The sequence below is a fragment of the Gorilla gorilla genome, chromosome 10 (assembly GCF_029281585.2).
Source record: "Gorilla gorilla gorilla isolate KB3781 chromosome 10, NHGRI_mGorGor1-v2.1_pri, whole genome shotgun sequence".
NCBI classification, from domain to species: domain Eukaryota; kingdom Metazoa; phylum Chordata; class Mammalia; order Primates; family Hominidae; genus Gorilla; species Gorilla gorilla.
Window position 1 is genome coordinate 29,910,663 of NC_073234.2, and position 25,723 is coordinate 29,936,385.

The 25,723-nt window shown below is 39.5% G+C and overlaps 1 protein-coding gene and 1 long non-coding RNA gene across 2 annotated transcripts in view; one reads left to right on the forward strand and one right to left on the reverse strand.

Moving 5' to 3' along the window:
• PLBD1 (phospholipase B domain containing 1) overlaps window positions 1-25,723 on the reverse strand; it is a 65,260-nt gene that overhangs the window by 7,482 nt on the left and 32,055 nt on the right. The window contains exons 6-8 of the mRNA XM_004052782.5: window positions 24,931-25,075; window positions 360-560; window positions 109-249 (exon numbers count right to left, since the gene is read on the reverse strand). Coding sequence (XP_004052830.1) covers window positions 109-249; window positions 360-560; window positions 24,931-25,075 — 487 coding nt within the window. The remainder of the gene's footprint in view (window positions 1-108; window positions 250-359; window positions 561-24,930; window positions 25,076-25,723) is intronic.
• Window positions 19,348-25,723, forward strand: part of LOC109029135 (uncharacterized) — a 94,256-nt gene continuing 87,880 nt past the window's right edge. Inside the window, exons 1-3 of the long non-coding RNA XR_002008165.3 lie at window positions 19,348-19,518; window positions 20,320-20,488; window positions 24,857-25,172. This is a non-coding gene — a long non-coding RNA (uncharacterized lncRNA). The remainder of the gene's footprint in view (window positions 19,519-20,319; window positions 20,489-24,856; window positions 25,173-25,723) is intronic.

Here is a 25,723-nt window from a genome sequence, read left to right on the forward strand (position 1 = left end):
CCCACCATACCCTCCCCCACCACACATTCACACAATGTGCATTCCCCTACCATATATGAACACACACATACTCATCAGGTTTTAAGACTTACGACATGAAGAAAGTACCTTTCCGTAGAACATCAGTTTGTTCAGAATATTCTACATATGTAGGAATTTGCTCCACAATGTACAGAGTGCCTTTGTCAAGACTGTGGTTCAGCTTTACTTTCTTCAGGTCCAGAACCATGTATTGATTGTTATAGGTGCCTGAGATATCAGGAAACATGAAGACGGGGCATGGGTATGACTTTACTGGTTAACAAGCCTAAATCAAAATATATGTCTGTGCCTAACAGTTATTCTGCAGGGTCACTTACCAGAGTTGTATTTTGAAAAGATGTCTGCCCACCTCTTGCCACTATCTGCCATCATATTGGCCACACGGACTCTTTGCCAGGCCAGGAGAGTCTCGGGTATTACCTGCTTTAGCAGGGTTTTATTAAACACACTGTTTGTGGTCTGCAGCAATATCAATCCACTGCTAAGAATGTAAAAATCATCCAGAGACTCCAAAAACCCTACAGGAAAGACAAATATACACATCAGCATATGTATACATGGAACAGTGAACCATCATTATTGGCAAAGAGCTTTATATACACAATGCATTTTGCAAAGTGTATCAGTTATTACTATCCTTGATCTGCAGTAGCCTCCCCCAGCTTTGGCTCACCTCTGTGGTAGTCACCCAACTGCCCCTTATAGAGGTGCCAAAAGAACTCCACCCCTGGATTCTCCATTGAAAATTTATTTTGTGATTTGAAATAACAAAAATATGTTAAATCCAGAAAATTGCAAGCTTCCAGAATGATAAACAGATGTAGATCCCGACTTGCTAGGATTTTGCAGGAGAATTTTTAATTAGGGAGGGGATTAGCAGGGTTCATTAGTAAGAATATAAATGCCTTTTTTTCTTCTCTTCTACTTTCCTGTATTTTTCAAATTTTGTATAAGTCTACCTTTTTTTTTTCTTTTTTTTTTTTTTTGACACACAGTCTGACTCTGTCACCCAGGCTGGAGTGTGGTGGCATGATCTCAGCTCACTGCAACCTTGCCTCCTGGGTTCAAGCAATTCTTGTGCCTCAGCCTCCTGAGTAGCTGGGGTTACAGGTGTGCACCACCACACCTGGCTAATTTTTGTATTTTTAGTAGAGACCAGGTTTCACCATGTTGGCCAGGCTGGTCTCAAACTCCTGACCTCAAGTGATTCACCCACCTTAGCCTCTAAAGTGCTGGGATTACAGGTGTGGGCCACCATACCCGGCTAAGTCTACATAACTTTTATAAATGCAAAAACATCTACATTTAGAAAAGTAAAGATGGTTTTGAAACTAGGGCATTGACACTCTTGGTCAATGCTTTTTTATAAATGTTGGAGGCAACACAGGAAAATCAGTGAAGCCACAGTCTTTTATGAAGACCTGTTTTGTGGTTTATACTGGGATGAGTATGGAAAGGATAGAATATCAGGCACAGCTATAATAAAAAGAGAGGATATACTGTCATCAGTAACAGTAATGGAACAACTGTCAGTGTTAAACAGAAAAGGATCTCAGTGGTAGAGTTAGAAGGGGCCAGAGTGGTAAGTTCCTTTGGTGCATCCTGCTGAAGGGTTTTAAGGCCCTTACAAAACAGTCCCGAGGGAGCTAGCTGGCCCCTTCTACTATGTGAGGTCACAGAGAGAAGGCACTGTCTACGAGAAACAGACCCTCATTAGACACTGAGTCTTCCAGTCCCTTCATCTTGGGCTTCCCAGCCTCCAGAACTGTGAGCAATAACATTTCTATAGTTTATAAATTACCTAGTCTGAGGTGTTTTGTCATAGTAGTCAGAATGGACTGAGATGGTCTCAAATTTCTACCATGATTTTTTACCACTTTTATCATTTTTGCCATATCTGAGTACTATCTGAACTATCATTTAGTTAATATTTTTGTTATTTTTTAACTGACAAGTAAAAATTATATATATTTATGTTATACAAAAGAAAGGATATTTTGATATCTGACAAGGAAACATTGTATATATTTTGGTATACAAAATGATATTCTGATATATGTATACATTGTCAATGGCTAAATCAAGCTATTAACATATGCACTACTTAATATCTTTCTTCAAATTAACTCACTTTTCAAACTTAACTTACCCTTGTCATATATCATAATGTCTCAGAAACTATGGACTTAATGTTTCTGTTTTTTCCCAAAGAAATACATTAAAACAAATACATTTCTACTAATGTGCAAAAAATGTTTGTCCACATACTGCCTCAAATCACCCCACCAGCCCTATGCATGCTATTGCACATCTATTCTAGCCTAGTATGGAATAAGTAAGGTGGGGTCAAAGAAACGGGTTACCTGAAACCGGAGGTAAGCGCATGGATTGGGAGTCAGAAGACCTGCATTTTAGTTTCCTGCTTGCCTCTAATGAATTTGACAATTCTTATTTTGCCTCTCTCTTCCTTATTTCCTTCTTCTGATAACCTGGGACTAATGTCATTCAGCTATTCAGCTCTAACAATCTGATTTTAATTTCTTGAAATTTCTTGAGTAGGAAAGTTACACGATGAGAGGACTGTCCAACTAATTCTTAGTTTTTTTTTGGTTTTTTTTTGAGACGGAGTCTCGCTCTGTCACCCAGGCTGGAGTGCAGTGGCGTGATCTCGGCACACTGCAAATTCCGCCTCCTGGGTTCACGCCATTCTCCTGCCTCAGCCTCCCAAGTAGCTGGGACTACAGGCACCCGCCACCACACCCTGCTAATTTTTTGTATTTTTAGTAGAGACGGGGTTTCGTCATGTTAGCCAGGATGGTCTCGATCTCCTGACCTCGTGATCTGCCCGCCTCGGCCTCCCAAAGTGCTGGGATTACAGGCGTGAGCCACCGTGCCCGGCCCCAACTAACTCTTAATGAGCCTCTACAAGGCTGCCATTAAGCTATAGAGAGCTTTGTGTAAATTAGAGAAAGTTGCACACTCCAAGTGATACAAGGGTTAACAGTACCCTTGAATGAAATTTTAATGGGTCACCTCTCTAGAAAGACATGACCTGGGCAAGGATATATGGCTTGACAGAGTGTAAAATGGATTTCATTCGTGTCTTGGGCTGGGATCATTTTTCAAACTGTACAACCATACTTGGCAGCCTTGAGAAAGCTCCCTGGTAGATAATCCCTGTAGGGTAGAATGCTGTATTTCCGGAATGACAAGTTTGCTAATTCGATACTTGCTGTAGCAGTCTCCCTGGACACAAGAGGGCAAGCGTTCTTTAATATGTGTAGGTGATTGAATATTACAAGTACTAATGTTTAAGGAGTAGTCTTTCATTTAAAGGCAAGATTCTTTATGAAAGAGACAGGATGACGGAAATATATAGGCTATCCAGAGTTCTAGAGCAAAGAGAGTGAACTGGCCTGCAAAAACTATAGTTGAGGAGGCTAATTCTATAGTTTAGAGTTTAAGATAATAAAGAAAAGGCCCAGAGATGGGACAAAGTTCTGACACATTGCCTTTGAAAAGAAACACATTTCTTTGACTACATACAATTATAATCTTTTTAAATTCTTTTTTTTTTTTTTTTTTTTTGAGACAGGGTCTCCCTGTGTTGCCCAGGCTGGTCTCGAGCTTTAGAGTTCAAGGGATCCTCCAGCCTTGGCCTCCCAAAGTGCTGGGATTACAGGTATGAGCCACCACACCCTAACTAAAATTATAATCTTGCTCTTATCTGTCATTAGCAGCTTTGGAAGGCAGATTGAGATCAGGAGAAAATGAAACACTCCAGTGTTTTATGAATGCCAGCCTAAGAATAACATTTCATGATAAGCTTCTCACTGAATTTAATTAAGAAATAAAAAGAAACACTTTCGGTTAATAAATCCTATTTCAAGACTTAAAAAAAACACCGAACTGCAGAAATAAACAGTAACCACTACGTAGTCATGCAAATGGCAACAACAGTTACTCAACACACACCATGGAACAAACACATTAGAAACAATTATGGAGATTGACTCATGGGGAGTTGCATGTTGAGACAGGGTGGAGTTGAGGGAAATCATCTTATGACCAGTTAATCAAGAAAAGTATGAAAACTAAGGTGGGATTTCTGGAAAGGTAGAAGGGAGGACACATTCTGATTTAGGTGGGGAAGATGATCAAGACAGGTCTGATCTGGCAGAAGACATCAGTGTTCTGGGATGGTAGCAATGAGGAGACAAAGAATCAAAGAAAGGCACTTAAAAAAAACAGAAATTAAGTGCTGCAAAATCCATTTATAATTCTTTAGAATACGTGCCCGTATTCTGCTATTTCTTTTTTTTTCTTGGTTCTACCTTTTAAAAGCAAAGGACATGAATTTTGGTCTGTACTAAATATAGATTGTTTTTATATACTTCAGCTTTATGACCAAAGTACCTAGATCAAAGAGGTAACATGACATTAATAACAGTAATTACAGAACATTAAAAATGTTTACAACATATATTTATTAAATAGGCAATTTTATAGATTATGAAGACTTGACTTAAATTTTCCTGGAGCCTATTCTTTTATCTTCATGTGTACCCACTTTCAAGTACATGCACTTAATATTTAAAAAGGCCAAGCTGGCTCATGCCTGTAATCCCAGCACTTTGGGAGACCGAGGTGGGTGGTGAATCATTTGAGGTCAGGAGTTTCAGACCAGCCTGACCAACATGGTGAAACCCCATCTCTACCAAAAATACAAAAAAAAAAAAAAAATTAGCCGGGCGTGGTGGCACATGCCTGTAGTCCCAGCTACTTGGGAGGCTGAGGCACAAGAATTGCTTGAACCCAGGAGGCAGAGGTTGAATTGGCCACTGCACTCCAGCCTGGGCAACAGAGCGAGACTCCATCTCAAAAAACAAAAACAAGGCCGGGCACGGTGGCTCACGCCTGTAATCCCAGCACTTTGGGAGGCTGAGGCGGGTGGATCACAAGGTCAGGAGTTTGAGACCAGCCTGACCAACATGGTGAAACCCCGTCTCTACTAAAAATACAAAAATTAGCTGGGCACGGTGGCGCGCGCCTGTAATCCCAGTTACTCAGGAGGCTGAGGTAGGGGATTCGCTTGAACCCAGGAGGCGGAGGCTGCAGTGAGCCGAGATCGCACCATTGCACTCTAGCCTGGGTGACAGAGCGACACTCCATCTCAAACAAAAACAAAAACAAACAAACAACAACAACAACAAAAAAGGCTAAGCAAAGATTTTGCTGCTTAGACCACAAGGGCTGCCATAGTCTCACAAACAGGATGGACTATGGATTCAGTATGCTAGGATGGTCTAGGGTGCTTGTTACAAATGTCCCAGCCCAGATCAATGAAATATGAATTTCTATGGATAACACTGCATTTTTAGCAAGCTCCATAGGAAAAATTGGGGAATATCTAAGTTTAAGAGGTATGTATACATGTATGGGAGAGGTGATAGCATACCTGTATATAATGAGAAGTAGGAACACACACATGCTTGGGGAAACACACTAAGTGCATCCCAGAAAGCCTCACTTATAGATCATTAAGCTTGAAGCCTCAGCCTTATGGGGATCATCATTACTGGGATCCTCAATTAAAAGTCCTTTGAGGCCAGGCAAGGTGGCTTATGCCTGTAATCCCAGTACTTTGGCAGGCAGAGGAGGGCGGATCACCTGAGTTCAGGAGTTCGAGATTAGCCTGGCCAGCATGGAGAAACCCTGTCTCTACTAAAAATACAAAAATTAGCAGGGCATGGTGGCATATGCCTGTGGTCCCAGCTACTTGGGAGGCTGAGACACAAGAATCGCTTGAACCTGGGAGGCAGAGGTTGCAGTGAGCTGAGATCACGCCATTCCACTCCAGCATGGGCGACAGAGTGAGACGCCATCTCAAACAAAAAAAAAGTCCTTTAAATAGGTTCCATCTTTTGTTCCCACATAGAAGCTCCACCCACCTGGCATGGCAGGAAATCCTTTGAGTTCACTGCTCTTTTAGTTTTTTGTTTGTGTTTGTGTTTTGAGACAGGCCATGCTCTGTCGCCCAGGCTGGAGTGCCGTGGCGTGATCAAGGCTCAAGGCAGCTTCAAACCCCCAGGATCAAAGGATCCTCCCGCCAGGCCTCCTGAGTAGCTGGGGCTACAGGCATGCACCACCACACCTGGCTAAATTTTTTAATTTTTTGTAGAGACGGGGGTCTTGCTATGTGGCACAGCCCTGGTCTCAAACTTCTGGGCTCAAGCGCTCCTCCTGCCTTGGCCTCTTAAAGTGCTGGGATTACAGGTGTGAGCCACCACACCCAGCTGGCTCTTTCAGTATTAGCCATTTAATTTAAATCCAAACTGAATCATTTCTAAAAAAAAAAAAAAGAAATGGATATTTATAGTTAGATGTATTGCCTTTGCACCCAGTCCTCAACCACTGAATTGTGTGACCTTGACCTGTTTGACTATTTAACTTCTCTGAACTGTTTATTTTAAAAATGCAGACAAAATACCCTCCTTGAGGCTTTTTATGGAAGGCAGAATTTGTAAAAGTCAGTATGCTTTGCCTCTCGACTGCATTAACATGCCACAGGCTCAGACTGTTTTGTGTAAAGGATGTCAAAGAACTGCACTTTGTCTAAAGAGAAGTTTGATGTTTTGTATGCTTGTTAAGAAAATACAATACTAGAAATTAATGGTAGACAACTGATTTTAAAAATACCCTTCTTGTTAGGTTTTTATGAACATTAAATGACATAATAAAAACAAAATGTTGGCCTGGCACAGTGGCTCATGCCTGTAATTCCAGCACTTTGGGAGGCTGAGGCAGGCGGATCACTTGAGGCCAGGAGTTCGAGACCAGCCTGGCCAACATGGTGAAACCGCGTCTCTACTAAAAATATAAAAATTAGCCAGGCGTGGTCACACACACCTGTAATCCCAGCTACTCGGGAGGCTGAGGCACAAGAATCACTTGAACCTGGGAGGTGGAGGTTGCAGTGAGCTGGGATCACAGCACTGCACTCCATCCTGGGTAACAGAGTGGGATTCTGTCTCAGAAAACAAAACCCCCAAAACAAACAAAAACAAAATGTGCACAGTGTCAGGGACAGAGCCAGGTACATGGTAGGGGCTAAACACATATTCAGGTTTTTTGTTTTCCTTTCTATTTAATAACTAGTTGAACACAAACAAGCTTATAGTAATTTATTTAAAACTTAAATTCTGCCTAATTCCCATAAAACTAGTCAGGTCCCATTCATGTTATTTATCACAAAGGATTTGCTTCAAGTAACAAGTCCTGTGCTGAACACATAGGTTTTGCATCTGAAGTCCCTTGCTTACAATTCCTGAACATCTTAGACTCCTGTTCTCAAATCTAGGGTATGAAAGGGAAGGCAGGATGAATAGAAAGCAAGTTACAATATGAACTGTGATCTCTTAGGCAGCCCCCACCTCCTCCTTGTTTTATTGCCCGTCTTTCTTTCCTACAGTTCCTACCATGTCCACATCAAAGTGGACATAATCTATCTCCTTCCTGTTTTCCCTCTAATCCTTCTTTCTTCCTTCCTTCTTTTCTCCTTCCTTCCATAAATATTTATTCAATGATTATAATATGCAAGGCTCTGTGCTCGTCCTGGGACACAGACATGAATACAGAATATGGGCTCTGAAGAAATTATGCACAGGGTACCTAGGAAGCTCAAAGGAGAGATAACTCACTTGGCCTGAAGGTTAGTAAAACCTTCTAAAAGGAGCTCTTGTGCTACTCTTTGTTAATATGAAAAGCACTAGGGTATTATGTATTACCCAGCCAAAAAAAAAAAAAAAATGCTCGTATCAAGGGTGAGTATTCCAATAATAGCAGCATGATAAAATTGAGTGATTTTCCCACAAATAATAATTATAAAACTGTATAAAATTATTTAAAGCAATGATCTGAAGATACTAGGAATGACCAAAGGCAGAGACAAACAGAACATTAGTACAGCGTTGGTTAAGATGGAGTATGAGGCTTCCTTGCCTGTGTGTATTCCTAAACCCGTGATATGGACTGAATTCTGTTTCCTCAAAATTCGTATGTTGAAGTCTTAACCCCTAGTACCTGAAAATATGACTATATTTGGATACAGAGCATTAAAAAGGTAATTAAGGTCAACTGAGGTCATATGGGCAAACTCTAATTCAACATGACCGGTGTCCTTATAAGAAGAGGAAGTGAGCTGGGCGTGGTGGCTCATGCCTGTAATCCCAGCACTTTGGGAGGCCGAGGCAGGTGGATCACGAGGTAAGGAGATCGAGACCACCTGGCTAACAGGGTGAAACCCTGTCTCCACTAAAAATACAAAAAATTAGCCGGGTGTGGTGGCATGCACCTGTAGTCCCAGCTACTTGGGAGGCTGAGGCAGGAGAATCACGTGAACCTGGGAGGCGGAGGTTGTGGTGAGCTGAGATCGCACCACTGCACTCCAGCCTGGATGACAGAGTGAGACATCATCTTAAAAAAAAAAAAAAAGGAGGAAGTGATGCCAGGTATATGCTCACACAGAGAAAAGGCCATGTGAGGACACAGTGAGAGGGTGGCCATCTGTAGGCCAAAGAGATAAACCAAACCTGTCAATATCTTGATCTTGGACTCTCAGCTTCTAGAGCTGTGAGAATAATTAATTTCTGTTGTTTAAGCCACCCAGTCTTTGTCATGGCAGCCTTAGCAAACTAATATATAGCCCATACCCAACTCTAGTTATGGAAAACTAGAGCCATTCTGGCTTGAGATGGCAAGATCAAAGTCTAGTATTGCAGAACAGCTGAGAATTTAAGAGGAAAATTTTGGGAGCAAGAGAACCACAAGAAGAGCAGAGATCCAAAATCTGAATATGAACTCTGTCCTGTTCCCTGACTGACCACTAACTGTGCATGAATGTGGGAAATGCCAGGGAGCCCAGGGTAAAAACAGAAAGAAATGAGAAGGGTTTTCCCTTGTAAGACAGAAATGTTCTAGAATTGAGATAGGTGAGTTTGCTGCAACTTACACTGCCAGGGTTCCCAACTCATATGCAGCTCAAATTCCTCAGGCTCTCAGAGGACAAAGGTAAGAGCTGGAAAAGCAAATGGGAATATAGGGGAAACCTTAGGATCAAGGAAATCACAAAGAGAGTTAGCTCTATAATATGAATTTGAGCTGCCAGCATCTTTCACTGGCTGCTAAATTACACAGATGCAGGAGCAACCTCCAGAAGACCAGGTTGAAGCAGCAGTGTTGAGGAAGGACATTGGTTGCTGCACACTGTGCAGGTGACATATATTGAAGTTTGAGTGCAAGCAAGGTAATTGCCTGTTAAAAACAACAACAAAAAAAGTAAAACAAGTGACTTCAGCAAGATGTCTGACTAGAGGTGCCTAACATTCATTTCCCTACAAAAAAAAAGAACCAAAATGATGAATAAACAACTATATTTTGACTAGAGTATCCAAAGGAGAACACTAAAGTGTTCCAAAGGAGTACAATAAGGGAGGGGCAGAGACCCAGTGGAGCATGGAGACTTGGGATGGCTGCATAAAAAAGAGAATGAAACATTCTGCCTTTGCCACTTCGTCTTCCCAGTCAAGATCGGTATGAAACCAGGAGGCAGTCTCCCTACGGAGAAAACGTGAGCAGGAGAACTCCCAGCAATCTCCATTAAAGATGCAAACACCTACAGTCTTTGCTGCTTGAGAATTCTGCAGTTTTCACAAGTCATGAACCCATTCTAGGGAGCTGCCTGGCATTCACATGGCTGTATTACTCCAAAGAATGAGCCCACATTGTGCCTCCTTCTCCTCTGTGATCTAAGCTGCTGATGTACAGCACTATCTTGAGACCGGTGCCACTACTATAGTGCACTGTGCTCTGGAGGGCCAGTAACCACTGTTTGTTTCTCCCCATCCTGAGGCTCTGCTGCAAGTACACTGTGCTTGTAAACAGTAGCACACCACTCACCAGATGAGCAGCTACTGTTTCCTATCCACCAGGAATAAGCTGCCTACGATGCACTCCATCTTCCCCATCCCTGTGGCGCAGCACCTCAACCTCATTTACTCAGAGCATAGGCCCAGTGAAACAGCCATAACCTTGGTGCCTGAGCCCATGTGGTGTCCTGACGCCCAAGGAACAGATGATCCTACCCAGCAGGAAGGCCACACCTAACCCTGAAGGAGCAGTCCCTATGCACTTGCGGTGTGTGTAACAGCCTGGCACTCCTGCCCCCAGAGGACAGACTGTGTCTAATCCTATTGGAGTAGGCCTTGTGCACCCGTGGCGCATGAAACAACCTGGCACCCTTGGCACAAGCAGAAAGGCCATGCATATGATTTGACAGAGCTGCCATACAAACTCCTCCAGGCTAGGATGCCACTGAGGCATCCATAGAAATTGCTAACATTGACTACAGCTGAAAAAACTGCATGGTGACTACACTACTGCATCCACCTGGAACCATAGCCAATGCATCCTACACAACCGACACCTTAGGACACATCTGCAGGCAAAAATCTTTCCCTATGATAACAACTCTATAAAACTGGAAGAGGCATCCATTCTATCAGATGCCCAGACATCAGTGCAGGGACACAAGAAATATGAAAAAGCAAGAAAACATGATACCACCAAAAAAACACAATAACTCTCCCGTAACTGACCTTAAAGAAATGGCAATTTACTAATTGCATAAAAAATTTAAAAATATGATCTTAAGGAAAATCAATGAGATTCAAGATAATATAGATAGGCAATTCAATAAAATCAGAAAAGCAATTCATGATATGAATAAAGAATTCAACACAGATGTCATTAAAAAAAAAACCTCTTGGAGCTGAAGACTTTAATGAATGAAATAAAAAATATAATGGAAAGTTCCAACAGCAGACTACACCAAGCAGAATAAAGAATTTCTGAACTGAAGACAGCTCTTCGCTTGAAGAGTGAAGAAAGCCTACAAGACCTATGAGACACCATTAAGTGAACACATTTTCACACTATGGAAACTTGAGAGGGAGAAGAGATGGAGAAGGGCACAGAAAGCTTAACAAAATAATAGCAGAAACTTCTTAAGTTTTGAGAGAGATATAGAGAACTCTATGCCAACAAATATGAAAACTTAGAAGAAATGGATAAATTCCTGGGCACATAAAACTTAACAAAAATTGAATCATGAAGAAATAGAAAATTTGAACAGATGAATAACAAGTAACGAGATTGAATTAGTAATAAAAAGTCTTCCAGAAAAGAAAAGCCGAGGACCCAGTGGCCTCACTGATGAATTCTACCAAACATTAAAGAAAAACTAATACAAATCCTTTGAATACTATTCAAAAGACATGAAGAGGAGGGAATACTTCCAACATCTTTCTATGAGACCAGCATCACCCCGATTCCAAAACCTGATAAGGACACAACAAATAAATAAATCTATTGGCCAATATCCCTAATAAACCTAGATACAAAACTCCTCAAAAAAATATTTAAAAACTGAATTCAACAGCACATTAAGAAAAATCACTCACCATAATAAATGGGATTCATTCCAGGGATGCAAGGATGGTTCAATATATGCAAATCAATAAACATAATACATCATATTAACAGAATCAAGGACAAACACATGAAGGGATGTTGAATCTATTGATCTAGAGAAGATATTTAATAAAATTCAACATCCCCTCATGATAAACACTCTCAACAAAATAGATATACAAGAAATGTAACTCAACACAATAAAGCCCATATATGACAAATTCACAGCTAGCATCATACTGAATGGGGAAAAGTTGAAAGCTTTTCCTCTAAGATCTGGAACAAGACACAAATGCACCACTTTTATTTAACATAATACTGGAGGTTCTAGCCAAAGCAATTAGGCAAGAGAAAGACAAAAAGGGCATCCAAATTGAAAAGGCAGAAGTCAAACTGTCCCTGCTTCCCAATGACATAATCTTATACAGGGAAAACCCTGAAAACTTCACCAAAATACTGTTAGAACTAATAAGTAAATTGAGTACAGTTGCAGGATATAAAATCAATATACAAAAATCTATAGCATTTCTATATGACAATAGCAGACAATCAGAAAAAAATAAGAAGGCAATTCCATTTACTACAGCTACAAAAACAAATACTTAACTAAGCGGGTGAAAGATCTCTATGATGAAACCTATAAAATATTGACAAAAGAAATGAAGAGGATACAAATGGAAAGATATTCCATGTTTACAGATTTGAGGAATATTTTTAAAAATGTCCATACTAATCAAAGCAATTGACAGATTCAGTGCAATCTCTATCAAAATACCGATGACATTCTTCATAGAAAGAGAAAAAAATCTTTAAATGTGTATGGAACCTCAAAAGACCCCAAATAGTCAAAGCAATCTTGAGCAAAAAGAACAAAGCTGGAAACATCACACTACCTGGCTTCAAAATATACTACAAAGCTATAATAACCAAAACAGCCTAGTACTGGCATAAAAATAGACATATATACTAATAGGACAGAATAAAAAATATAGAAATAAATTCACACACTTACAGCTAATTGATTTTTGGAAAAGACACTAAGAACACACATTGGAAAAAATTCTCTTTGATAAATGGTGCTCGGAAAACTGGGTATCTACATGGAGAGGAATGAAACTAGACCCCTTGCTGGGTATTTATCCAAAGGAAATGAAATAAGTATGTTAAAGAGATATGTACACTCTCATGCTTATTGCAGCACTATTCACAATAGTCAAGATATGGAATCAACCTAAATGTCTATCAACAGATGAATGGATAAAGAAAATATGATACATATACATATAATGGAATTATATGTATTAATTATATGTATATGTATTCAGCCATAAAAAGAATCAAATTAGGTCCTGTGTGGCAATGTGGATGAGCCCTGAGGGCATTATGTTAAATGAAATAAGCCAGGCACAGAAAGACAAATACTCCACAATCTCACTCAGATGTGGAATCTATAAAAGCCAATCTCATACAAGTATAGAGTAGAACAATGCTTACCAGCAGCTGGGGAGGGTAGGCAAGGTGGAAAGGGCTTAATCAACAGGTACAAAATTACAGTTACATAGAAGGAGAAAGTTGCGGTATTCTATTGCACAGTAGGCTTACTATAGTTAACAATATTATATTATATATTTTAAATAACTAGAAGAGATTTTTGAATGTCCTTACCATTAGAAAGTGATAAATGTTTGAAGTGATGAATATTGTAAATACCATGATTTGTTCACTACACAATGTATACATGCATCAAAACATCACACTGTCCCCTATAAATATGTACAATTATATGTCATTTTAAAATAAAACATAATTCTAAAAAATACACATTTCAGAGACACTATGCTGTGCTACTTTTCAAGTCCACATTTCAACCAAAAATTACCAGGCACTACAGTTAACAATATTGTGTTACATATTTCAAAATAACTATAAAAGAGAATTTTGAACGTTCTTGCCATAAGGAACTGATAAATGTTTGCGGTGAAGAATATACTAAATATGTATATACATTGTGTAATGATCAAGTCATGGTATTTGCTATATTTGTCACCTCAAAAGAAAAAGGAAGGTACGACCCCACACTTAAGTCACTGGAAACTGTTTCCAAGTAGGTCTTGATATTGGGTTTAGCGGACAAAGACAAAATAGGAACATATGGTTTTAAGAGTTACCAGAGAGGGAATCTCAACATAAAATTAGAAATTAAAGAAAGAACAAAATTGAAATTCTAGATCTGAAAAGTACAGTAAATGAAATGAAAAACTCACTGTATACTTCAACAGTAAATTTGAGATGGCAGAAGAAGGAATTAGAAAACCTGAAGATTGTGGCTGGGCATGGTGGCTCACGCCTGTAATCCCAGCACTTTGGGAGGCCAAGGCGGGTGGATCACCTGAGGTCAGGAGTTGGAAACCAGCCTGGCCAACATGGTGAAACTTCATCTCTACTAAAAATACAAGATTAGCCCAGTGTAGTGGTGCATGCCTATAATCCCAGCTACTTGGGAGGCTGAGGCAGGAGAATCGCTTGAACCTGGGAGGTGGAGGTTGCAGTGAACTGAGATCACATCACTGAACTCCATCCTGTGCAACAATAGTGAAACTTCGTCTCAAAATAAATAAATAAATAAAATAAAATAAACAAAAAATAAAACAAAGAAAACCTGAAGATAGAAGATTAATGGGAATCATCCAATCTGAAGAACAGAGAGAAAAAGAAAACTAAATAAAATTTACAAAGCCCCAAAGACTTGTGCAAAAATGTTTAGCATCTGATGGATAAATGACTGGAGTCCCAGGGGAGAAGAGAGAGAAAAGAGGATGGAAAAAATATGTGAAGCTATAACTGGTGAAAAACCCTTACATTTAATGAAAAACATTAATTTACAGTTCCTACCAGCACAACAAACTTAAAATACAATAATCACAAAGAAGACCAGAGCTAGCCCACGACAAAGCTGAAGTCACCAAAAATCTAAATGCAGAAAAAAATTAGAGAGGAAAATAATATACTTAACAGCTTACTTCTCAACACACACACACACACACACACACACACACACACACACACACACACATGCACACACACACTTCTTGTTTTAATTTTTTAAAAGACAGTAAGTTTTTAAGTAAAAAATCATAACACCATATTGGTGTATTTATAACATATATAGATGGAGCATATATATGACAACAATAGCACAAAGGATGGAAGGCACTAAATGGGATAATTACCATTTTAAGTTCCTATATATTTTTTAGTAGACATAATTGCTTATTAACTTTATGCAAATTGTGATGAGTTGAAGATGCATATCACAAGCCCCAGGGACAACAATTTTAAAAATGCAAATAAATATAGCTAGAAAGCCAACTTGAGTATTAAAATATAGAATATTTTGTTATAGAACCTTTGTTAAAATGTTTAACACAAAAGAAGACAGGAAAGGAGGAACAGAGAAACAAAATAGAGATGAAATGAACTAAATAGTGAAATGGCAGACTTAAATCTAAATATATAAATATTTACAGTAAATGTAAATGACCCAAACACTTCCATCAAAAGTAAGAGACTGTCAAACTTGATTGAAAAGAGAGCAAAATGTACTAATTATCTGTCTACAAAAGACATACAGCAAACACAAAACCACAAATAGTTTGAAAGTAAACAGACATTCCATTTGCGCTAGCAAATTAAAATATGCTTTGATTCATACTTAAACCCGAAAGCAGGAATGCCTACATTAATTGCTACATTAAAAACAGCCATCTACCCTTGATTATCTAGAAAGACTTGGTAATGATGGCCAGTTCCTTTTAGGTTTTAGAAAATCAAATGATGACCTAAATTTCCCTTAATTTGCAAATACAGTAGTAATTAAGGTACATCTCTAAAGTGGAGCACTTACACTAGGCTCTAAGATTCACTTTGAGGTGGAACTTAAAACCAGTATACTGTATGTATGCATTGGTAATAGCGACTTTTGCTTCATAGCTTCATACCAACAAAATATATTAGAATAATATGAAAGTAATGGAGGAGCTGAAAGAAAAACATCCAAGGCCGGGCGTGGTGGGTCACATCTGTAATCCCAGCACTTTGGGAGGCCGAGGCAGGCAGATCACCTGAGGTCGCGAGTTGGAGACCAGCTTGACCAACATGAAGAAACCCCATCTCTACTAAAAATACAAAATTGGCCGGGCGTGGTGGTGCATGCCTGTAATCCCAGCTACTCGGGAGGGTGACGCAGGAGAATCGCTTGAACCCGGGAGGTGGAAGTTGCAGTGAGCTAAGATTGCACCATTGCACTCCAGCCTTGGCAACAAGAGCAAAACTCCATCTCAAAATAAAAGAAAAAAGAAAAACACCCAACATACACATACTCCTTCAGACTTACAGACTTAAGCTGCATTTATGGGGAAGTGATGAGGTTTAGAACATATATATATTTTGTTAAAATTCCCCAGATGATTCTTGGTATGAACTACTACCGTATAAATTTTAAGATATACTTAGAAATCCTTAAGAAATCTAGCCCCATCTCTAATAGACAACACATTTATATTGCAGATATTAATTTTTTTTCAGTTTATGACCAGTTATTTGTGAAGGACTATTGGCAGGGAAAATATGAATATGTTAACTTTAGCTTATGGCACCAATTTACTAAAGAACAACAGGCTCACCAACTGATCTCAAACATAAAAAAACCCACATCAGTCTGATATGATATTATGCTACTTTGAATCTGTTACTAGTACCATCTTGACAGAGGATACATGCTCCCAAAACGTTTGTTACCACACTTAAAAATCACTGCCATCATTAAGCATCAGCTTCAAAATTATATCTATCCATGATTTACTTTTTCCAGATGACTACCATTATTCTAGTCTTTTGAATTTGTAAGGTGAAAAAAAACAAAAACAAAAACTTACGATGCACTTTTCTCCAGCACATAAGATTTCAAATTGAAAATTAAAGACATGCTATGGTAATGCAGTTGCTAGTACTACACACTTTGTACAACAAAAAACAGAGGAAAGAAACTTAATGGAAAGAAAAGAACCTTCCTTTGTTGGCCCTTAAAGTGAGTCAAGATCTGAAAGGTAGAGATGATCTCTGACATTTATAACAGATACCTGTATGTTCTTGCTGTGTAAATAAAATTGCTGGTATAAAATGACAAAAAAAAAAAAGAAAGTAAACAGACAGGAAAAGTACAAGATGAAAACAGTAAGCATAAGAAAGCTGGAGTGGTTATATTAATATAAGACAATGTAGACATTAAGGCAAGGAGTTGTACTAGAGACAAAAAAAAAAGACATTTCATAATGATAAAAGGGTCAATATAGTAGGAATATACCATACTTATGAATGTATGTGTTAAATGATAGAGTATCAAAATGCGTAAAGCAAAACTACCAGAAATGAAATGAGAAATATAATCTGCCATGGGATTAGAGAAAAAAGATAAGAAAATGAGAAATAGACAAATTAATAATTATAGTGGAGGTATAAATATTTCTTTTGTAGTAAATGATTAATAAATAGAAAATAAGTTAAGAATATAGATGACTTGAATTACACTATCAATTAACTTGCACTGACTGACATTTACAGAACACTACACTCAGAAGTACTAGAATTTACATTATTTTCTACTGCATATGAAACATTCATTGAGATAGACTCATGCTGAGCCATAACACAGGTCTCAATAAAGTTAAAAAAATTTGAAATCATACAGAATATGCTCTCTGATCTCAGAGTAAATTAGAAAATGCAATTAAATTGGAAAACAGTGACAAAGATCTGAAAAATCTGTAAATTTTTGGAAATTAAACAATACACTTCCAAATAAGCTATGGATTAAATAAATCATGTGATAAATTAGAAAATATTCTAAATGGAATAAAAATGAACACAAAATATACCAAAATTTGTCAGATGCACCAAAAGTAGTGCTTATTGGAAAATTTATCATTTTATTTGCTTATGATAGAAAGATCAAAATCAGTTATCTAGCCTTCTACATTAAGAAGCTAGAAAAAATTACAAATTAAATGCAAAGTAAGTAGAAGAAAGAAAATAAATATAAAAATGGAAATTTTATCTTAATAAAGAAGAAAAATGGACAATATCATGAATGATAATGGGGACTTTACAGATCCTACAGACATTAAGAGGTTAAGAAAAACATTATAAATAGCTTCATATCAATAAAAACAATAACTTAGAAAGAAGGGATAAATTCCTTGAAAGATACATTTTTAAAACTAACTCAAGAAGAGTTAGAAAACTGAAATAGTCCTGTAGCAGTGAAAGAAATTAAATTTACAATTAATAACTTTTCAACAAATAAAAACCTTCATATCTAGCTTCACGCATGAATTCTATTAAACACTTAAGAAAATGGGCTGGGCACAGTGGCTCACACCTGTAATCTCAGCATTTTGGGAAACCAAGTCAGGAGGATCACTTGAGCCTAGGAGTTTGAGGCTGCAGTGAGCTATGTTCACACCACTGTACTCCAGCCTGGGGGACAGAGTGAGACCCTGTCTTTAAAAATAAATAAATAAATAGAATAAAATAATACTAATCATATACATGCTCTTAAAACACTTAGGAGAAAGAAATAATTCCACATTTAGGATATGAGGATAAGCTTATCCTAAAACAAAAACCATCATAAGAAAAGCAGACTACAGGGCCGGGCGTGGTGGCTCACGCCTGTAATCCCAGCACTTTGGGAGGCCGAGGCGGGCGGATCACGAGGTCAGGAGATTGAGACCATCCTGGCTAACATGGTGAAACCCCGTCTCTACTAAAAAAATACAAAAAAATTAGGCGGGCGTGGTGGCGGGCGCCTGTAGTCCCAGCTACTCGGGAGACTGAGGCAGGAGAATGGCGTGAATCCGGGAGGCGGAGCTTGCAGTGAGCTGAGATTGCGCCACTGCACTCCAGCCTGGGCGACAGAGCCAGACTCCGTCTCAAAAAAAAAAAAAAAAAAAAAAAGGAAAAGCAGACTACAAACCAATATGTCTCATGAATGTAAATGAAAAAAATCATTAACACGTTAGTAAATTGAACTAAAAATAAATACAGAGAATAACACATCATGACTGAGGATTAACCCAGGAATGTCAAGTGGTTTAACATCTGAAAATCAATCAATGTAACATCATATTAATAAAGGAAAAAATTCATATGATCTTTTCAACAATTGCTGAGAAAGAATTCAGAAAAATGCAACACTCATTTATTGATAAAAATATTAAAGAAAGTAGGAAGAGCAGGGACCTTCCTTAACATTATAAAGGGCATCTACAAAAAATCTGCAGTTAACATCATACTTAATGGTGAAAGACAATACTTTTCACCCTAGGTCAGGAATTGGGCAAGGATTTGCATGCTCACCACTTATGGTCTCCATTATTCTGGAGGTCTTCTCCAGCGCAATCATACAAAAAAAAAATCAAAGACATACAAGGGATGGAAGAAGTCAAACTGTCTTTATTTAGAGATGTCATGATTGTATATAAAGAAAATCCCAAGGAATCTACAAAAAAGCTATGAGAACTGATATGTGAATTTAGAAAGATCTCAGGATAATAATGTACAAAAAAAAATCATACTACATTGTGGTAGTTTTCAAATTTCCACAAATTCTTTGGCACCGTTCTCTTTAAAAGGTGGATTCTAATTGCCTTTCCTTGAATGTGGGCTGGTCATAACACCTTGCTTCTAATTAATAGAACCTAGTGGAAGTGAGCGTGTGTGACGTCTGAGGTGAGGTCACAATAGGCATTACTATTTCTGCCTTGTTCTTTTGGATGGCTTCGTCTGGAGGAAGCCAGGGGTCTTGCCATGAAGGACATTCAAGCAGTTCTGAGGAGAGGCCCAAGTGAAGAGGAACCAGTTGCCAGCACCACCCTGTCAGCTATGTTAGTAAGTCGTTTTGGAAGTGCATGCTCCAGTCTCAGTTAAGCTATCAGAGATTTTAGCCCCTCAGTCTTTGAGTCTTCCAGCTGAGGCCCCAGTCACAGTAGAGATAAATTATCCCCACTGTGCCCTATCTAAATTCCTGATCCACAGAAACCATGAGTAACTAAATCATTATTGTTTTTAGCCACTAATGTCTGGAGCAATTTGTTATGTAGCAATGGGTAACCAATAAATACATATGAGCAACAAACAACTGAAAAAAGAATAAAAAAAATTTTGATTATAGTAGCATCAAACATTACTTAGGATTTAACTTACTTAAAGGTATGTAAGACCTAAATACTGAAAACTACATGATATGACTCAAATTAAAGACCTAAATAAACAAATAGATTATATTAGTGGATTGGAAGACTCAATGTTGTTGACAAGTAAATTTTCTCTGGATTGGTTAAAACTATCAGATCTTTGTGCTGAGGTCTTCACACAATTGTATTGGCTGCCATTTCAGTGCCGTCATTTTCTAGTGATTTATCTCTTTGTCTTACCTCATTGATTATTAATTTGCATTGCCAAAATAAGTAAATGTGTGGGGAGGGCTAGTGCAAGGCTTCTCCATTCCTTACTTAGCCTTAGCTGTTACTAGGCACACAGACCATGTATTCAAAACCCTTCTTGTTAGGGACAGAAACTCCTAGAACAAGGCCATTCAAAGCCACTTTCCTTTGGATATCCAGTGCCTCAGGCAAGTGTTTTTTTGTTGTTGTTGTTGTTTTGTTGTTGTTTGTTTGTTTCTTTTAACAGGGCCCCTGCCTATATAAACAATTTGATTAAAAACATATGTTTAAAAATTCATCAGTACATGGGAGATATGATGATTTATCATTGAAGATTTAGGATGATGGGCAGAGAAAGGCAATCTGTTTTGTCTATTGTCCAATCAGTGCATGTGAAGATTTGTTACAGTATCCAGGTACCATCTCTTTGTATTCTTTATTATTAAATGCATTGTTCTTGGCTAATTTCCTATTTTTTGTTATGAGAAAAAGGTAGCAATACTGTTGTTACAAAACCATGACTTTTTGGAACCTGTTTGTTTTGAAACAACACAGATCTCCTTGCCTCTGCAGTTCCCTAACACCATTTTCTTAATGACTTTGCGACATCTACCACGCTACCTGTGAATCCTGGCTTCTAATGACTCAAAAATCCTTATTATGCTTTGTTAATGATGACCACAAATGCAAGCCTTACCTAGAGTGTTAAAAAAATTGTGAATGATAATTTGTTTTATGGTCACTAAAGCTACACTGGGAATTTTACAGTGTAAACATAGATCGACATGTTTTCTGTTGGACTCTTCAGGCTAATTGCTGCCTCCCTAGAATGTAATCTCTTTGTCGTTGTTGTTGTTCTTGAGACGAGGCCTCACTCTGTCCCCCAGGCTGAAGTGCAGTGGTGCTATCTTGGCTCCCTGCAACCTCTGCTTCCAGGGCTCAAGCTGTTCTTCAGCCTCAGCCTCCCAAATAGCTGGGATTACAGGCATGAGCCACCAACACTCAACTGATTTTTTTTGTATTTTTGCAGAGGCGGGGTCTTGCCATGTTGCCCAGGCTGGTCTCAAACTCCTGAGCTCAAGACAATCCGCCCACCTTGGCCTCCTAAATTGCTGGGATTACAGGCATGAGCCTGCTTAGCCTGTTTAAATGTTAAGTGCATGTACTTGAAAGTAGGTACATAAGAAGATATAAGAACAGGCTCAAAGCCCCAGGAAAATTTAAGTAAAGTTTTCATAATTTAAGGCTTCACAATTTAAGTCAAGTCTTCATGAGTCAAATCTCTTTTCATGCTGAACCCTCCCCCACCTTCACTCCTCACCCACCGGCACCAGTGGGTAGGATAGGTGAGAAGCCTATAAGTCGAGCTGGAAGAGCTGTCCCAATCACACCAGAAAAATCCATCTGGCTTAAGACTGACCCAAGACAGTAGGAAGTCATATCATCAACTGCAGCAAAAGATTTGCTGCAAAAGCCCATTTGTGTTGTGGAGCAAGGTTCTCAAAAGGCCTCAGAGGGGCCAGGCCTAGCCCGCCCCAAGGACTGACCAACACATGGTACAGAGCTGCAGGGGTGAGGAGGCCACGACAGGGGCCAGATGTGGAGCTCATAGGTCAAAGTTCGCTTTACCGTCCTCCCCTGCTGCATGCTGAAACCCGAGGGTAAGAGGTGGTTTTCAGTGGCATAGAGCCCTGAACATATGCTCTGACATGAGAGTCACCCCAGGTCATCGTGTGACCACCGTTCTGACAGCTCAGTCATGCACCATCTTGCAAAAAATATATACTGTGAGGGCCAACTAGAGGAATCTGCTTACCAGGACCAGGCCATAGGCTTGAATCCCAGAGCTCCTTAGGGCATCTTGTTGAACCCATGCGTGGGCAGGAATGGAGGAGAAGAGCCCCCAAATAGGGAGTCCACGTGCATTGCTTTCTGGACTCAGAGAAGCTGACCTGGATGGCTCTGCCACCTTGGTCAGTCTTGGGCACTAGAAGGGGATTTAGAAATTTTCTGGAAAGGAGCTTTCTAAACTAGATGCACAGAGACACAGGTCAAGATACTGCCAGCCTGGCCAGTCTCAGGATGCTGGAGGGAGATTTAGGTAATTTTCATGAAGGTAATTCCAAGCTGGGAGGGTGGGGTTCCTGTGCCCAGACCTAAGGGTGGTACTGAGGTTATCAGCACCTGGTATACTTTGGTATACTTTTGACCTTCCCTGGGTATTGCATGTTAGCCTCTTTAGGTGAAATAATTTCCTCAATCTCCACTTTGTATTTTAGAAAAGACTAAAAAAGACCAAGCCTGTTAAACAACTCCATCAAAGAAAAACAAGGAAGCCATCCAGCTTTGTTCTGGACTCAGCAGCTAAGATGGCACGAGCTTCATTGTAAAGCATAGTTCTATGTCATGTCTACTGGATGAATCCAATGTGGCTGGTCCCTTAATAAAATAAGTTGTAACATGAATGAGACTGCACATGTTTTCCTGTTTGGTGCTGAGAACAAAGCTGCCCAGTTAGAGAAAATATGAATCCCACTGTTCCATTGGCTCCTGTAAAAATGTTTTGGGGTATATATAAAACTGTCTGTTGCTCTCTTGGAGATTCAATTGCTCCAAAAAGCTCTACATATTATCTACGATATCTACTTGTGTATCTCATCTGGAAGGATACATATGCAAATGTTAACAGGATTATACGTTTCATAAGAAAATCTTCCATGACCTTCTCCATCACTACCTCTGGGATCCAGGACTGTTAACACTACTGGAGAGCATTGTATTCCACAGAGATTTCAAAGCAGTGCACATAACATCTGAATATTGCATTTTATCACAAAGATGAGGAAGAGGAAGAATACTGGACTGCTCTGTCTCTTGCTGTCCTTAAATGTCAGTGTAATAGAATGTGAAAGAATCAAAGCACAGTCTAACTCAGAGAGAGGAGTCCCCAGTCCCCCTCAATGCTAAAACAACTAAGCAAACTAAGACAAAGATGAAATCAAAGTGGTTTCAAAGAAAGGATCAGGTCACAAGGACAGAGAAATACTGGGTTATGCCCTTGGTCAGAATTCCTGATAGGGGCCGAACATGATTGCTCACACCTTAATCCCAGCACTTTGGGAGGCTGAGGCTGGAGGACCACTTGAACCCAGGAGCTTAAGACCAGCCTGGGGAATGTAGCAAGATCCCATCTCCACAAAACATTTTTTTAAAAATTAGTCAGGCATGGTGATGTGTGCCTGTAGTGTCAACTATTTGGGAGGCTGAGGCAAGAGGATCATTTGAGCCCTGAAGGTCAAAGCTGCAGTGGGCTAACATTGTACCGCTACACTCCAGCCTGGGGCGATAGGGTGAGACCCTGACTTTAAAAATAAAAAGGAATTTCTGATAGGAAGAGCAAAATACTCTGACAAAGGTAGATAGATATGACAGGTGGTTGGTATAACCACCCCATAAGTTACGGATATGTAATTAAAGATCAAACTGGTTACAGTATCCAGTTGAACCCTTAGATGTTTGGTGTTTTCCCCTTGACTTTGCTCATAATGTTTCCTGAGGAGGTTGGGGCTAACACATGCTAACACACATGCTTTGTTGGATTCACAGAGTGAGTTTTGTTGTTTTAAATACATAGTTTTATCTTAAGTTGGAGGGTCTGGAAATTCTTGGATGGAGAACAGACAGTGAGAGCTCATCCTTGCCTCCTTTCCGTGGGTCATATGTTTGCTACCATTGTTTCCACTTTCTCTTTTCTTTTCTTTTTTTTTTTGAGACGGAGTCTCACTCTGTCGCCCAGGCTGGAGTGCAGTGGTGTGATCTCGGCTCACTGCAAGCTCCGCCTCCCGGGTTCACGCCATTCTCCCGCCTCAGCCTCCAGAGTAGCTGCGACTACAGGCGCCCGCCACCACGCCCGGCTAATTTTTTGTATTTTTAGTAGAGACGGGGTTTCACTGTGTTAGCCAGGATGGTCTCAATCTCCTGACCTCGTGATCCGCCCACCTTGGCCTCCCAAAGTGTTGGGATTATAGGCGTGAGCCACCGCACCTGGCCTCCACTTTCTGTTTTCTTAAACCAGTCCTGCTTTATTCATTTACCTCACCTGCCTATTGCATTTAGGCCCAGGAATTTGCAACCTCTCCTCTACTGGCACTGTCCTCCCGTCCATCTCTAGTTTTTCAAATTCTAGCCACTTTGAGATAGCCATGTTCATGGTCTATCTCAAAGGTCGTCCTCTCTTTCCCCAACAATCAGATGTGAGTCTCACCTCCTTGGAATGGACAACACTGGTTACACTTCTTTTGTAGCACATACAGTATCCAGTAATATTATTACTCTTATTCATATTACACTTTATATTGTCCTCTTGAGTATAGTGTAAGGTTTATAAACTTACACATTCATTCATCCATTCATTTGGCAATTTATTAAGTACTCGATGCCACACACTAAGGTTAAGTGCTGTGGATAGTGCAGTAAATAAAAGAAACACTACAGGCCCTCAAGGTGGTACCTGAGTGCAGGATCAGCCATGTCTTCATTGCTTCTGCTGCAGAGCCTAGCAAAGAGTCTTGTACTTGATACATACTCAGTTGGCATTTGTTGAAATAAATTTAGATGTAGCCATTTACATTTACAAAGTGTCTTCTATTTGGCAATTCTAGTAACCTTGTTTATGTCATTCTATTAAATAAAGGTATTTGAGCTATATTTCTTCAAAAGCCCTCTGAAAATCAGATTGTTTGTTAATATATACTAACCATTAAACATTTCTTCTCCCATTGCAGTTAACACTGAATCACTAAGGCTTTATCCAGGAATAGTACTCAAAGTGCTCAGATGTTCCTTTAAATTCATTTACCTGGGTAACTGCTGAAAGAGAGGCGACTACTGCTGGTATCTTTATCTATGATGTTGAAGTCCCAGTGTTTATATATCCTGAGCATGGCTGCATACGTGTACCAGCTTGAGTGAGCAAAAAGGATGTTCTCAAATCCAGGAAGAACCTACAGCCAGAATCATAGTGGATTACACAGATGTACATAGCTAACTGACTGCAATTGTCTTAAGTGTAAGAGGCATACAGGGATTGTGCCATTTCAGGTAAGTGTTTATTGCTATATTGATTATTGGAAAATATGGCCAAGGAGTCAAGATTAACCTTTAATGTGGCCCCAAACGGACTCTTCCTTCTAACATTCAAAATGGAAGACTCCAGCTGGGCATGGTGGCTTACGCTCGAAATCCTAGCACTTTGGGAGGCCAAGGCAGGTGGATCACTTGAGGTCAGGAGTTTGAGACCAGCCTGGCCAAAATGGTGAAACCCTGTCTATACCAAAAATACAAGAAAAATTAACGAGGCATGGTGGCACACCCATGTAGTCCCAGCTACTTGGGAAGCTGAGGCAGGAGAATCGCTTGAACCTGGGAGGCAGAGGTTGCAGTGAGGCGAGCTCACACCACTGCACTCCAGCCTGGGCAACAAACTGAGACTCCGGCTCAAAAACAAAACAAAACAAAAAAAGAAAATGGAAGATTCTAGAAGGTGGGAGTGGCAGGTGCATACAGCATGGGAGGAATGGTGGAAGAACAGATGTAACATCGTGTACTTACAATTCTCTCCATCAAAGTTACTTCCAGTTCTTAACTTCTAC